At 36.1% G+C, this 16153-nt stretch overlaps 1 protein-coding gene across 1 annotated transcript in view; it reads right to left on the bottom strand.

Annotated features, from left to right (window-relative positions):
* Nucleotides 1–16153, bottom strand: part of lrp2b (low density lipoprotein receptor-related protein 2b) — a 100241-nt gene that overhangs the window by 36081 nt on the left and 48007 nt on the right. Inside the window, exons 49-62 of the mRNA XM_087276033.1 lie at nt 14904–15199; nt 14270–14786; nt 11403–11555; nt 11152–11322; nt 8813–9036; nt 8555–8732; nt 4490–4686; nt 3841–4086; nt 3632–3760; nt 2525–2644; nt 2294–2410; nt 1421–1537; nt 1175–1312; nt 911–1033 (exon numbers count right to left, since the gene is read on the bottom strand). Coding sequence (XP_087132159.1) covers nt 911–1033; nt 1175–1312; nt 1421–1537; nt 2294–2410; nt 2525–2644; nt 3632–3760; nt 3841–4086; nt 4490–4686; nt 8555–8732; nt 8813–9036; nt 11152–11322; nt 11403–11555; nt 14270–14786; nt 14904–15199 — 2726 coding nt within the window. The remainder of the gene's footprint in view (nt 1–910; nt 1034–1174; nt 1313–1420; nt 1538–2293; nt 2411–2524; nt 2645–3631; nt 3761–3840; nt 4087–4489; nt 4687–8554; nt 8733–8812; nt 9037–11151; nt 11323–11402; nt 11556–14269; nt 14787–14903; nt 15200–16153) is intronic.

Genomic DNA, 16153 nt, shown 5'->3' with positions numbered 1-16153 from the left:
ATATACTCCTTCTTTGTGATGCTTAGCAATTCTTTTTTGCAAGCATAAACTAATTTCTTTTATCTCTGCCATGGGGACAGAATGCATTATTGTATATTTGTTTTTCAAGATACTAGTATTAAGCTCAAAGTGCCTGGTTAATTATGTTAACTAGGCAAGTTAGGGTAATTAGGCAAGTAATCGGACAATAGTATATTTTCTTCTATAGCCAATCAAAAAAATAATTACTAATGGGGGCTAATAATATTGACCGTATCAGTTTTTACTTTTTTTTTTTTTTTTAAATAATCATATTGTTTCAGCCAAACTAAAAGAAATAAACCTTAGGTAGCACTTTATTTTGATGGTCTATTTGAGTATTAGTAGACTGTCTGCTTAATATCTGTTGATACTGCTCCTTCAACAAACATTTAACTGACTACAAGAAACTTTACAAGTACATATCAACTAACTCTAACCCTAACCCTAACTCTAACCTAACAGTCTACTTATAATCTAATGAGAATTAGTTGCAATGTAACTTAAATTCAATAAACAAACCATCAAAAAAAAAAAAAAAAGTGTGACCAAACATTTTTTCATAGGAAAAATACTACAGGAAATGCTGTGAAAAAAATGTCCTTTAGTGAAATATTTGAAAAAGAATATAAATTTCATTGAAGGGCTAATAATTTTGTCTTCAACTGCAAATATACAATTAACTTTTTAAAATATGTAATACATTAATCCATTTTTAATATATATGCATTTCATCATTTAGTGATGTTAGTTATTGATTGGTGTAGCCTTGGCGAGCATATAACAGACATCTTACAAAGCTTCACTTTTATTTTTAGTGTATTTATGGTACATTATACATGTAGACAATTTAACTGTTCTTGTAGTTAAATGATATGAGTGAATCTCTTACACTGGTCCTCTTTTTCATCACTGCCATCACCACAGTCGTCTTTCTGATTACACATGAGACCACTATAAATGCAGTAGCCATTATCACAGCGGAACTTGGTAGGCATTTCACATGTAATGTTCCCTGATCACAAAAAAAGTTGTAACAGTAAGACACCAAAAATTTTCTGCATGAAATTAAGCTTAAACATAAAACACATTGTAATTATAATTGTTTGAAATTATATTTGAATTTGTATTGTTTTTGTTTTCTATGATGCCTTACAACAGAGACTGAGCTGCTCATCAGAGCGGTCTCCACAGTCATTGAAGCCATCACACACCCATTGCTGATTCACGCACAACTTGTTGTTGCACTGAAACTGGTGTGCTGGACACCAGCGTCCTCCAGGATAGCGAGTGGCTGTTGGAAAAACAGAAAGTTACAGAACAATCTTTTCAATTGTATGCAATAAAGATAATTTATTCCTGATATTTCCAGCTCCTAATATTTCCAGCCCAGCACACTCACGGCAGGTGGACTCATCAGAGAAGTCCAGGCAGTCAGCATAACCATTGCATTTAAGAGCTTCTGGGATACAGTGTCCAGACGTACACTGGAATGTTCCAGGACGACATGTCCGTAGTTCTAAAAAATAAATAAATAAATAAATAAATACATAATAATAATTTGTAAATCCCATGGTAATCCAAAAAAGACACGAAGGGGACTTTTCCGCCATTATGTTATGATTTATAGCGGTGTTTTCCTAGCAGGCTACTGGAGAGCATTCTCTGTCATTTACAAGAACTACAAGTCCCATCATGCCCTACATTCACACACCGTTTCAGTTCACTTATTACACACACAGTTGAATACATCATCACTGACCATATGGATTATATATACACAATTCACACACACATATCCATTGTTAAGACTTGTTTCCACTGTGAGTTTTACAAAGTATTTTCTTTGTCTTGCTTTGCCATGTTCCTGACCATTTGTTTAACGTTATTTGATTATTTGCTGTCCGTCTCGCCTGGCTATTTGTTTAAGATTTTTGATTATATGTCTATATTACTGCCTGCTCCTGTTTCAACATTTGCCTACCTTACAACTTAAATAAAGTTACATTTTCATCCTACCCCCAGTTGTTCCTCTCCAGTTCAATACAGAAACCCAAGACCGGGGTTGTTACATATAATGTGATATAGTTCTGAGTGAAATAATACATTTACCAAGAAAATGTATTTGGAAAGTTCAAAAAATATTATGTTTAAATATAGAAAAATGTTAAAGGGGCATTTGAAAGACATGATAGTGAGGGGAAAATGCTGATTTTTATTTTGGGTTAAACTAAATCTTTAAGAGTAAATGGTGTTTATATTGACTTCAGCTTACCGCAGTCTCTCTCATCAGAATTATCTCCGCAGTCATTGTCATGATCACAAACCCAAGCTCCTGGAATGCACTGCTGGTTGTCACACCGATACTCACTTTCAGAGCAAGGTCTGGGTTCTATGAGTACATACATAAAAACTGAGCTCCAAAGACCTGAATACATACTAAATACATGTTGAGGTGACTTCCATACACACCTTGATGGCAATGATTGACCAGTGCATTACTCACCACAGTTTCTCTCGTCAGATCCATCGCCACAGTCATTGCTCCCATCACAGCGCCAGCGGATGGGCACACATCGATGGTTATCACAGCGAAAATCTCCCAGAGGGTCACAGGTTAGCTCATCTGTGTGCAGCAAAATGTGGGAATTGATTATTATTTATTTATTAAATGTTACAGATGGAATTTGAATCCCTGTTTCTACCTTCAAAAACTAAAACTGTATTTTTTTTATTTATTTATTTATTTTTATTAAAGGGCACCTAGGTTACACTTTTTTCCGATATAAAATCAGTTTTTTTGTGTCTCCAGAATGTGTCTGTAAAGTTTCAGCCCAAAACACCAATGCATGGTTGCTTTGTACAAGGTAAGGGGAGTAAGCCCGTGTATCACCATGCGCATGATCATCCTCTCATTCGGTATTCACCTGCTTTCTTTTGCCTGCGCGAATGGTTATTTTAACAGTTAGTTGTGCTGCTTCTCGATTCTAAGATCACATTTGCACGCATATTCACAATTGGTCAAAAACTTTAACTCTAATCTTTAGTGAGTAGTCAGCAATGGCAATTAAAAAATTATTTTCAATCAGCCAAAGTGGCTAGTCGGTGTGACGCTCTAGCCCGCCACAGCTAAAATCTACCCCTATTTGGCGGGATGGTGGGTGTTAAGGTCAAGCCCTGTTGATTAAACAAATAGTTCAACCAAACTGAAAATTCTGCCATCATATACTCACCCTTTACTTGTTTCAAACAGAGATTCTTTATCCTACTGAACACAATAGCAGATATTTTAAAAAGCCATCTGTAAACATTAAATTAGTTTTCCCTACTATGGAAGTCAATGGATACAGGTTTGAACTTTCTTCAAAATATTTTCTTCTGTGTTCAACAGAGTAAAGACACTCAAAGGTTTTAAACCACTTCAGGGTGTGAAAATAGTGAGTAATTTTTCATTTTTGTGTGAACTATCCCGTTAACAAGAAAACATTTGAAGGTATGTTCGTAGAGTATAGTTCGTATTCTTCTTCTTTAGATGTTCATTTCTGTATTTGTTTCTGTTAATGTTTCTGTCCAACCTTTTTTGAATCAATTGAAATCATTCTATAGGACTCACGACAGGTGTTCTCATCACTGTTGTCTAGACAATCATTGGTGCCATCACACACAGCCCATAGAGGTATACAACGATAGTTTCCTTTGCAGGGGAACTCGGTGTCCGGATCACACTTATAGTCAGGACCCACTACAAAAACAGATTGAGAAAAAAGATCAGTTAACTCCAAGTAGCTAAAGAAAAGTAATTTTTTCTAAAGAGACACTCACTGCACACTTCATGTGGCTCATCTGAATTATCTCCACAGTCGTTCTGTGCATCACACACATAACTTTGTGGTATGCAGCCTCCTTTTTTGCATTGAAACTGTCCAGGTTTACAGGTCTTGTCTATGCAACTGTCCGTTTCCTCATCACTACCATCTGCACAGTCCACCACACCATCACAGTGCCAAGATATGGGAATACAATGCTTATTTTTACACTGGAACTGGTTCTCAGTGCAACGGTGGTCACCTGGATAATGAAAGAAGTTTTTAGAGAAACAACTGTTAATCCAAGAAGTCAAACTTAAATTTTTTGTGTGTTAAACTGTTATTAGGGCCTTTCACACTGGGTAGTTAGAATTCAGTTACAGGAAGCTAGTCACTCCCAAAAACAAAATGTTTCATCAGGACATTTTCCTGGTTGGAACTAGGTGACATTGACAGATGTGACATCAAATGTGGCATTCAGCAAATTAACCACTGGAGGAAGGATGATGCTGTGATCGAAGCTGTATCATAAATTTTGTAATAACAGAGAAAGAATGTAGAGCAGTAGTCCAAAGGACTATAAAAACATTCCTTTTAAGTGAAAGCACCTACTACAGTATAACACACCCTTGGTTGAGATATTCTAGACTCTAAGTATTTCGTACTGCAAAGTGCAGCGTCTTCATCAGATCCATCAAAGCAATCCTTGTGGCCATCACATAGGAAAAATGGGTTAGTGCAGTTTCCATCCTGGCACTGAAACTGCCCAGATTTGCAGTAACGTGGAGGACACGTCTGAGGCTCATCAGAGCCATCACCACAATCTGACTGGCCATCACACTTCCACCATATAGGAATGCACCTGGAGACAAAAGGCAGAGACATCTTAAAAATATCATCTTGTGTGCCAAAATATTCACATTAAAGCAAAACTAATTGAAATACATTTTCTCATAATACAGTTAAGCCCATAAATATTTTTGGCTCTATACACCAACACAATGGATTTGAAATGAAACAAACAAGATGTATTTTAACTGCAGACTGTCAGCTTTAATTTGAGGGTATTTACGCATACCTAAATCAGGTAAACCCTGTAGGAATTACAGTAGTTTGCATATGTGCCTCCCACTTGTTAAGAATCTAAAAGTTATTGGACAAAATAATAAAAATAAATCAAACTTGGTTACAAATCCTTTGCAGTCAATTGCAGCCTGAAGTCTGAAACACACAGACATCACCAGACACTGGGTTTCATTCCTGGTGGTGCTCTGCCAGGCCTCTACAGCAACTGCCTTCAGTTTCTGCTCTTGGGGCATTTTCCTTTCAGTTTTGTCTTCAAAGGGTGAAATGTAAGCTCAATCGGATTCAGATCAGGTGATTGACTTGGCCATTGCATGACATTCCACTTTTTCCCTTCAAAAACTCTTTGGTTGTTTTTGTAGTTAAGTATGGGTCATTGTTCATCTGCACTGTGAAGCACTGTCCAATAAGTTCTGTATTATGTGTTAATATGAGCAGAAAATAACACTTTGGAATTCCTTCTGCTGCTTTTGTCAGCAGTCGCAGCATCAATAAATACAAGAGAACAAGTTCCATTGACAGCCATACATGCCCACGCCATGTCATTTGGTGTAGCTGAGCTCACTGGTGTGTTCTTCCTTTTTAACAATGTTCCAAACATTTGTTTTGGCCATGCCTAATGTTTTTGCCATCTTTCTTATAGGTTTTTATTTATTATTTATTAATTTTTTTTGCTTAATGATGGCTTGCTTGACTGATGGTGACAGCTCTTTGGATCTCATCTTGAGAGTTAACAGTAAAATATTTTAATTGCAGACAGCACTCTAATATTTTATCTGCTCATTGTAACTGGGATAATGAGGAAATTACATACACCTGGTCATGGAACAGCTTGAAAGCCAATCGTCCAATTACTTTTGGACCCTTAAAGCTATGGTGACATTAAAGTTTGAGCATGCGATATTCTGTCGTGCGGCTCTGCGAAAAGGGGCAGGATTAAACAAGCTTAATAGACATTTAAAAAAGCGAGCGATTGCTCCATGTTTTAAATTTCTGTCCAGAGAGGTCGTGTTTTGATGCTCAATTGGTCTCATGCAGTCAAATGATGCGATTTTGCAGGTCAGAGTTCACCAAGCTTGAACTTTGCACCGCAGCAACCTTTGAAACTTGATGCTGTGTTTCCGGGCTGACGCATTTGCGTGCGTATGAATGGAAGTCTATGGGAGAAAAAAGCCCAGTGTGACCGCAGCTAAAAAAGTTGGATGCACCAATGTAAACTGTTGTAATTCCTACAGCATTCACCTGCTTTAGATGTAAATGCTCTCAAATTAAAGCTTGTTTGTTTAACTTCAAATCCATTGGGTTAGTGTATAGAGCCAAAAATTTTGGATTGCATCGATGTCCAAATATCTATGGACCTATCTGTATATATTGTAGTATAGGCTCTGTTTAAAGAGTTTTAAAAATTTCCGCCATTACAATATCTGAATCAAAGCTCCAGGTAACTTATATTGGAAATGACTCCATTACAAGTAACAAGTCACCAATTCCAGTTCCACTTGAGTAAAAGTAGAGTATACAGAAGTCCTAAATAAAGACTCACCAATACACTAATCCACAACACTCAAGTGACATGTCAGTGAAACAACAATTACATTGCAGTCAACATAAAATGCTCTCACTACTCTGGCTTATTCCCTTGTCAAAGGGAATCTAAAGACACTCAAAAATCAAGGAAGTTCAAGTGCCCAAAACGTGTATACTGTAATAAGTACAAAGTGACAAAATCGTTACTAAAAATGATAGTTCACACATAAATAAAAACTAAAAAGGCTCTAAAAAGTTATGAAACCATCACTGAAGTAGTACATGTGACTTCAGTGTTTGAGCCTAAATTTTAAGAGGGTTTTTGTACACAAAGTATTTACAATATTGATTTGATCGATTGATTGTGCTCAAAGTATTTCTGTAGCTTAATAACATTGAATACAAACACCAAAGTCGATCAATCATTTAATTAATTATAGGTTTTAAGCACTTTTTTCACTTCCACTTCAACTATTGTTTATTAAAAAAGCATGTAACATATGGACAGCAGCTAAAGAACGGGATTGCTCTTAAATATCATACTTCTTACTGGTAATGATCTGCTAGTGATCATAAGTGCCAGAACGACAAAGATCGTTCCTTTGACACCTTGGGCCCTATCATACACCTGGCGCAATGTGGCGCAAAGCAATAGTTGTTTGCTACTTTCAGCTTGGCGCAAGAGTCGTTTTGCCTTTTTGCGCCACGCTGTTTAAATAGCAAATGCATTTGCGCTCATATGTACGCCCATAGGCATTCTGATCTAAAAAAGCAGGATATAAATATAAAGGATTAAAAAATTATAAAACATTATTTTCTAGACCCACAAGACAGACCCACTAAATTCAGGTATTTAGTCATGCATAATGCTGCGCCCCTTTATCAAAAAGGCGTTTTTATAGTCTTGGTGGTTCTTAATAGTTGCGTGCAACTGAGTTAGTTTTGCTATTCCTTTATCTAAATTCATTTATCTCCTCGCTTTCTTTTCTGATTTTGTAGTCATGTTTTGTATGTTTGTGGTTGTTATATGCTAGACTAGTCAATAAATCACGCTCTATAACAATGTTTGATTGTCATTGTTTCACCTCACAGAAAAGGTCATTTTAACAGTAAAGACCCTTGATACAAGCTTATTAAGTTTACTAAACCTTCTAAACTATTCATCTACTTCACAAGAAGTAGCTATAATTCCCTTCCTAAATAAGTAAATAATTACAGAATCTGCTCAGATGGGCAGGCAAAAATTTATTGTTATATTTATTTTGTTAAATTAACTATAAGTTATTTCTGAATATTCATAATTAATAATAATAAATATGACCCCAACTAAACTAAAACAAGTTTGTAACAAATTAATGACATGGCACTTTTACAAAATAAAATCATTTATCAAAATTTTCGTCATTCATAATATTCAAAAAAAGTATTATCTGGACATCCATTGGGAAGGCAATCTAAAGACTAGTGTAAGAATAAAAAATTATCACATGCATTTGTTTATATGGCAAAACATTTTTTTTTTCACCAAGAAGGTCCATACTGATTCTAATGGCAGATACAGGTGAGATTAGGGTTTGCCTAATATGTGCTTTGTGCTCTGTGCTTTTCCTGCTCTGTGCTTTTCCAGTTCTGCACCACTCCAGATCTTATCTGGCTGTACTACTATCAGGCTTAGACTCTTCTTCCCTCTCTGGTAACTTTATTTTACATTCAAGCCGAGTACAATTATTATTGCATGTTTTTATCATTTCATATTTAATTATTTTATACTGTTATTTTGTAATTAATTCAGTTGTAACCATAGATAATTATTGTCATCAAACCATTTCATTTTCAAGTATTTGTGAATGACTTTTGATTTAACATCAACACTTAATTGCTCCATATTGCAATACAAAACAATCACTTAATAGCAACACTCTCCCACATTTTAAGCTATTAATTCCAGAAGCATGGTTTGACTAGAAATGTACAGTTTTTCACCATCATACTGATTACTTTTTAGTCATTCGGAAGAATTACAGTTCGAACCGCTGTAGTTAAAACACCATTCTTACACTAGCATTTTTATAAGATTAATTAAATACCCTGGGAAATCATGAGATAATTAATTCACATACTTCTCATTGTCTCCACAGCGGAACTGAGTGCTGGAGCAGTCGGCCACACACTGAATCTTAAATCCGATAGCCAGACCAATGAAGTGGTCCGGACATTCACATCTGGCCTCCGTCCCACCCGGACCAATCAGACACAGGTGACTACAGGTCAGGTAATGGTCATTGCATGGATTTTCACCTAAGAATATATTAATTAATTATCCAAACAGCTATCAAACAATTGAAGTTAATGGTGAAATAAATAATATGCTGTCTTACTGTGTGGCTGTCTGTAAGGGTGATAGATATGAATGTCATTAGGGCGATGTGTGTTGTTGCCCATTACAACACGGTTAGCGCCTGTGTACTTGTGAGCTCGCTCTATAGTGTGGGTATTCCAGTCAGTCCAGTACACCAAATCCTCAAACAGAGTCAGAGCGTAAGCATGGGGCAAGGAGCCTGTTATAGCTCTGTGTCTGTTTTGACCATCCATATCAGCATAACTGTAACAAAACAAATATTAGAAGGACAGCTATTAAGAATACACAACACATAACATATTAAGGTTAAACAAGGCTACAATTGCACTGTCTCTGGACAGCTATTACCAGCATACAAGACCAATTTGAATGAGGGAAAAGTAAAATCGCTAAATAAATAAATAAATAACAAATTTCTGATGAACATAATAGTTGACATTACCTGCCTAATAAATGCTATTTCTTATGCTTAAATTACATAAAAAGTGTTTTGGGTCAGTCAATGTGAAAGTGTCAAGTCTACTTGGGAACCATAGCTTCTAACGGCAGCTGAATTGACTCAAAGATTTTTCCAAATTATGACAGAATTTATTTATTTGGAAAGCAGACAGTATTCTGCCATAGCAACACTGGTTTTATTTAAAATTAATTAGTTTAAAAAGTTTTTTTGGTATTAAAAAAATGTTCCTAATAACAAATGGTGAATCTCAAAATCAATGTCCATATTTAAAAATTATAATGTTTGGATAAAAAAAAAAAGTATTTAAAATATTTTTATTATTTGCTTTATTCATTTAAGTGAAGTACAATTTTTTTCTGGGCCTATATTGGATAATTATAGATGAATTACTGGTTTGTAAACATTCACGATGCATGCACAGTGAGTTGGCAGAAAAAAATGGGAGCACTAGAATTTACAGCGAGTGAATAACATCTGATGCGGTACAGAGTTTGTTGTTGTTTTAGAGATAAGTTATATTGATTACATATCTATGTGTATATGTATATATATATATATATATATATATATATATATATATATATATATATATATATATATATATATATAATAGCGTATTAAAACAGCTTGTCATCCAGTGATAAGCACATTGATTCGGCAAAACTAACGTTAAAGTGAGCAGCGTTCGTCTGTCAGGTACATTTGCGATAGCACCCCTCCTAATAAATATTAGATAAGATGAAATGGCCATTTAACCATATTTAACTGTTTTTTGCTGAAATCATTGCTGCAATCAAAAACGAGTAATGTGTATGATTCAGCATAGCGTGAACTTATCTGATATAAAATGAGAACTGCAGAGTTGAGCATTTTTTATTAGGTGCTCACTCCATTCAGGTCTTCTGATGGCTGTTAGCCAAAGCCGTCTGTGGATGGCATTAAAAGCAGTGTGGTAGAATTTACAGTAAAAGTTAAGTTTTCTATTTTTTTAATTTTTCTTGAATTTGGCATCCTACCGCACAACACGACATGTTTGCTATTGCTATTGTCTTTTTTTTTTTGCGGTTGAACCCATGTGAAGTCATGTGTGACGTACTGTAGGTTGGTAATTCCCCTTATGGTTCAGCTGTAATTATCAATTTAACTTGTGAGTTTTTAAAGGGATATTTCACCCAAAAATGTCATCATTTACTCACCCTTGACTTGTTCCAAACCATTTTTACACAAAAGAACATATATTGAAGAAATTTGGAAACTTTTGACAAATTCACTTTGACGTATATACTAGGAAAAACAAATGTTATGAAAGACAATGGTTATAGGTAGGGCCAGACAGAATCTGCAGACTTTTTTTTTGCTATTTCTGTGCAGAATTTGTAAAAATTATGATCATTTTGAATAATTGAAATGATTTTGGTAGCATCATAATTAAAAACTTATTATATAAAATAAAAAGATCCACTTATTTGGTAAACAAAGCAATTCTCTCATATAATAGATCTACTAAAAGACAGAAAATTACTTCACAAACTGTATTGTCAATAAAACAAATAATTTTTTTTTGGTCAATAAACTTATTAATTTAAAAAACTGAATAAATATAAATGTACACTCATCTACACAAAGTAAATAATAAGTAAACTAATAGGCTAAAAAACTGCGTGAATTTGCGGATTTCTGTATGCGCATATTCGTGTGGGCCTCGTTATAGGTTTTCAACTTACTTTAATCGTATTTCATCATATTTTGTTTTAAACAGTACGAAAAAAAAAAAGTTTTTGGTTTGGTACAAGTGGAGGTCAGTGTTTCTCTAAGGCTTTTGTTATTGCATGTATTGTAAAAAATAAATAATATACCTACTCTTGTAATTTGCTTTGGATCTAGATTTCACAACTTACTCAAGGAAATTAAGGTGAGCATCAGCAAAAAATATTTTGTTGTTGGTGTAATCGATGGTCAGGGCATGCGGCCACACTAGCTTTGTGGTGATGAGAGCTGATGCTTGGGTTCCATCCATGCCAGCTCTGCCAATGAAAGCCTTCCTCCCCCAATCTGTCCAATATAGCCATCTGAGCAGGAACAGGAAAGGGAAAGTTTAGACAGCTGTTCAATATTTTCAAGTTCAAGTATTCACTTAATTTTAGCTCACCCATATTTAGGGTTAACAGCAACCGCCTGAGGACTGGCAAAGCAGTATGTGGAGTTGGTATCAACACAGTCTTTTAGGAGTTTTTTCCGGTAACGTCCATCAAGTTCAGAGACATGAATGGCTCCCATAGTCGCATCTGCCCAATACAGCTTTCTGCAAGGAAACATCCACTCCTAAATTAACCTTGCCCAGTTGTTTTAAAGGTGTGTTATAATGCTATTTCATGCATTTAATGTTATTTACATTGTTAAAGAAATGGACTGTCATGCTCAAACATGGGTCAAGTTTTAATATATATATATATATATATATATATATATATATATATATATATATATATATATATATATATATATATATATATATATATATATATATATATATATATATATATAAATCATACTTCCAGGTTATAACTAGTTTTGATATTCAATATTTTCGAGTCTGGCTGTTGATTTCCATTAATGTGCACTTGTCCCAGAAAAGTGCAGACATGACTCGGTAATAGTGCTACACAGAATAAATCCCAAAAAGTGTGCTTTTTCCATGTTGTTTAGACATAATTAATTTACCCTCTTTAACCATAAGTTTGAAATACTTCAGCTGACCTCCCTTTGTAAGTTGTTTAGAACGTATCACTTTTATATTTCCATAGCAACATCTGTTTTATGACATGACATGCCACAGCCTCACACACTGCAGAGGAGATTAGAGCTGATAGATTTACAACATGTTTATTAGTCAACTTCTTCTAAACTACTATACATGGACAGAGTAAACAATCTAGTTGACTACACAATTGTATCGGTTGTGAATAACAAACACTGTAATAGTATGTGTAAATGACCATACAGACATTAATACCACTGAGATTAGCGTACCTTTTAGAAAGCCCAACCTAATGAGCCTAACCTCATCTCAGATGAGCTCTGTGCTCAACTTTCTCTGCCCCTACACCAGCAATTGCAGGTAGGCAGATTTGATTTTAGCAGCTAATTGATGATGTGCTGAATATTCTAATAGCACCGGAGTGAAACTGTACCAGCTAAGACTGATCATAGTGTACTGTATCATACTGTGATTGTATGCTTCAAGGGGCTTTGATAGCAAAGATGGTTCTTGTTTTCCTTCAGTTGCTAAACAGAAATTGACATGCTTTTGAACTGTTGACTCAGTAGATTTCAGTGTTTTCAGGGGAGAATCGCAAATCTTTGACTTAAAGAGCCTCTATTATGAGTTTTTTAAAAAAATAACCTTCCATGCAGTGTAACACAGCTCTAAGTGAAGTAAAATATCCAGCTGATGTTTAAATCTGAAATTGCGCTGTGTTTCAAACTAATGATTCATCTATAAAAGAGTCAACTGAAAGGGGTTTAAATGAATCTTGTCTCTTTGAAATTTCGTGTCAGCGTGACGTTGTTATGGAACTCAAGCCCGCCCATTTGTTGAGCGTGCAAACCCTTACCCACAAACATTGTAGCAAAAATGAAGTACATGACAAACACTGTAGCAGATCCTGGTTGAATCATGAAGGCATTGTGCTTTAAAGTGTGAGGGAACGTTATTGTTACTGTTATTTTCCCTACCCAAGGAGGAGGCTGTTAAGAGTCAGTGATTGAAGTTTATTTTGGGAAAATACCTCAGGGTTATTGCCCAGCCTTGTGCTTTGTTTCTGTCATATTTCTGATGAGTTCTATAGCAAAATACCCGCTTACAAGGGGGGATTCATCAGTCGTTTGTTAAAGGAAGAATCAAGAATGACTACTGATGTACAGGACTTTGTCAGAGCTTGACAGGAACTTTACAGTACACAATTAATGGATCAGTTTCTTCCTCCATTTCACAAGTATAAGTAACTTAAGTGTGATTAAAATAGTTGCCTTCTTGTTTTCTCTAGCTTGCAATATGTGTTTAATTGTGTTTTGTTACTTGTAACCGCTCCACACAGCTTGTAGTGTATCTGGTTAACTCTTTATATTCTCATATCGTGTCTAAAACGGATTTATTAATCATTCTTACTGATTAATGAACGCAATCTGTCGTAGATTTTTAAAGACGCAAACCCCTTACTGAATGACAGCTGCACCTTCAGCAAACCTCAACATTTCTGCATCACAAAGACTTTATGATTGTTTATGAGCGTCAAAAGTGGCTGATCTGTTAAGCAAGATATTTGATTGCGTGTCACTGCATATCAAACAACATAACTGAAGAAATCTCCACAGTGCTGAGCGAGAGAGTTTACTGAACAGCGCATAATCGATGACATAAGCGTGCACAGGCCCAAATGTAATGTGAGTGCGGACCGTCGGGAGAGACGAGAGGGGGGACAAGTATGCTTTGGCCCAGTGCAAGGCAACTGTACATAGTGTGGGTATGCCCTTAATGCACTCCTGCATTGGGCTCACACATATACTTCATGCCTACTTCAAAATGTTGATAAGCCATGGTGGGCGATTCTCTCCGTTCGCGCTGATTGCAGTCAACCAATCGTAACAAACTGAGTCATTGGACGTATCAGCACATATTAGCGCTAAGGAGGGGTTTGGGAACAAATGAATCGCAAAAAGAATCATATGAGAGTGGCTGGGATAATTAGGTAAAAATAAATGCAAATTATAAGACAATGAAAGTGTTTTTTGACCTTGCATGCATATCAGTCTGTTGTTGGAGACCCCAAAATCAAAATATGACCGTTTTAAATGCTTAATAGGGGCTATTTAAAGTATTAAAAAAAAAAAAAAAAACTAAAGTATTTTAGGGGGAAATGGATGCAGTAATAATCTATAAGTATTCAAGATTAATATGAGATTGGGCAAAGTGAGCATCAATCTCGTTTAACAAGAAGAAGCTCCTCATTAACCTACCGTCCCACCCAGTCCACTGCCAGGCCTTCTGCTCCACCCAGGTCATTTTGCATTATGACCTCCCTTCGTGTGCCATCTAAATTCATTCTCTCAATACGGAGTGTGCCAACATCCACCCAGTATAAACGCTTCTCAGTTGTGTCAAAATCCAGTGCAACAACATTTGTCAGGCCTTGCAGCACCACTGACATTGATGATCCAACAGCAGTCAGATTGCGGATATAGTAACGGTTGCTGTAGAGAAGGTAAGGGGCGATCCCACTGTTTTGTCGGCAAGTACGTCCATCTGGCTCCCGCAGGTATCCCGGAGCACACTTGCAGTAGAAGGAGCCCACAGCATTTTCACACACTTGACTGCACACTCCCGGTACCTCCTTGCACTCGTCTATATCCTCACAGGCTTTGCCGTCTGGCATTAGTCTGTAGCCTTCTCTGCAGGAGCAGTAGTAACCAGTCTGAGTGTCTATACAGTTATGTGCACACTGGTGAATGGCTGGGTTAGTGCACTCATTTATACCTGTGGAGGGGACAGAATTGCCATTCATTATTCCCAGCGGTGCAAGATCTCTATTGGGAATTCTTTAATTCCTTTTTCACAAAATGTATTTGCTATTTTGGGTACATAAACACTTACCACAACCTTTCTCATCACTATTGTCAGAACAGTCTCTTTGCTGGTTGCAAACCTTGTGGATGTCAATGCACTCTCCAGAATTGCACATGAAATCTCCAGGCGCACAGGTGGGTTCAGGAGTCCTGCACAAGCCCTCTAGTTCGTCAGAGCCATCTTGACAGTCTATATAACCATCACATACATACGTTGATGGGATACAAACTCCATTCTGGCAGGTGAATTCCCGACTGGAACAGGTGTTGTAAATACAGTTGGTCTCATCACTGCCATCCCCACAGTCATTCACACGGTCACAGCTGAGGAGCAGTATTTCATGAAGGTTATAGATTTTATACAGATTTTGTGAAGAAATTGATTTAGTCTCATTGGAAATACATGACTTCCCTCATACAGCATATCTAAGAATACATTTCACTGCACTTATCAGGTGAAATAAACACACAAGGCTCAAAAACACTAACAGCCAATGATCACAGGGCCCGATTTTCGATAAATAAAGGCTGTTTGCCCTCAAAAAAACTTTTACCATTGTGCATATATTGTAAACAAATACAGTCTTATGCAAAAATTCAGACACCCCTCTGAAATTGCATAATAATGTGCTCTTTCTTTATAAGAGAAAATCACAGTGAAATGCCATTTGGTTTTTAGTGAAAGCTAGATAATGTCTTTTTTTTCAGACAGAAATACGTAGTGTAGCAGTATTGAGATGTGTGAAATTAAATTGAATCTATGCAAAAAAAGGCTATGCAAAAATTTGGACAGCTTCTCTTTTGTGTGGATTTCAAAACTTGTAGTCACTTAATGCTGATTAATTACTGCACACAATTGATTTGAGTGACTCAGTGAACCTTAACAATCCCAACAAAGGTGCAACCAATCATGATAAAGGATATTTAAGATAGCTGATTGCTAGTTGTGCTTCTCCTTATTGTGAACCAGAAAGTAGCAACATGGGAACATCATAGAACTTCCTTATGACCTAAAAACTAGGATAATTCACCAACATGAATTAGTAGAAGGATGCAAAAAGCTATCACAAAGGTTTAATCTCTCTATGTCCACAGTCAGAAATATAGTAAGAAAATGGAAGGCCACAGGAACAGATCTTGTAAAGGAAAGATGTGCAAGACCAAGAAAAATATCTGAAAGGCAAAGGAGAGAGAATGGTTTGAATGGTCACAGACAAACCACAGACCACCTCCAAAGAGCTCCAGGAACATCTTGCTGCTAATAGTGTCATTGTAGAT

This window comes from Danio rerio, chromosome 12 (assembly GCF_052040795.2).
Source record: "Danio rerio strain M-AB ecotype USA chromosome 12, GRCz13ab, whole genome shotgun sequence".
Taxonomy (NCBI): Eukaryota; Metazoa; Chordata; class Actinopteri; order Cypriniformes; family Danionidae; genus Danio; species Danio rerio.
The sequence above is the reverse complement of the archived record's forward strand: the minus strand, read 5'-3'. Positions and strand labels throughout refer to the sequence as shown.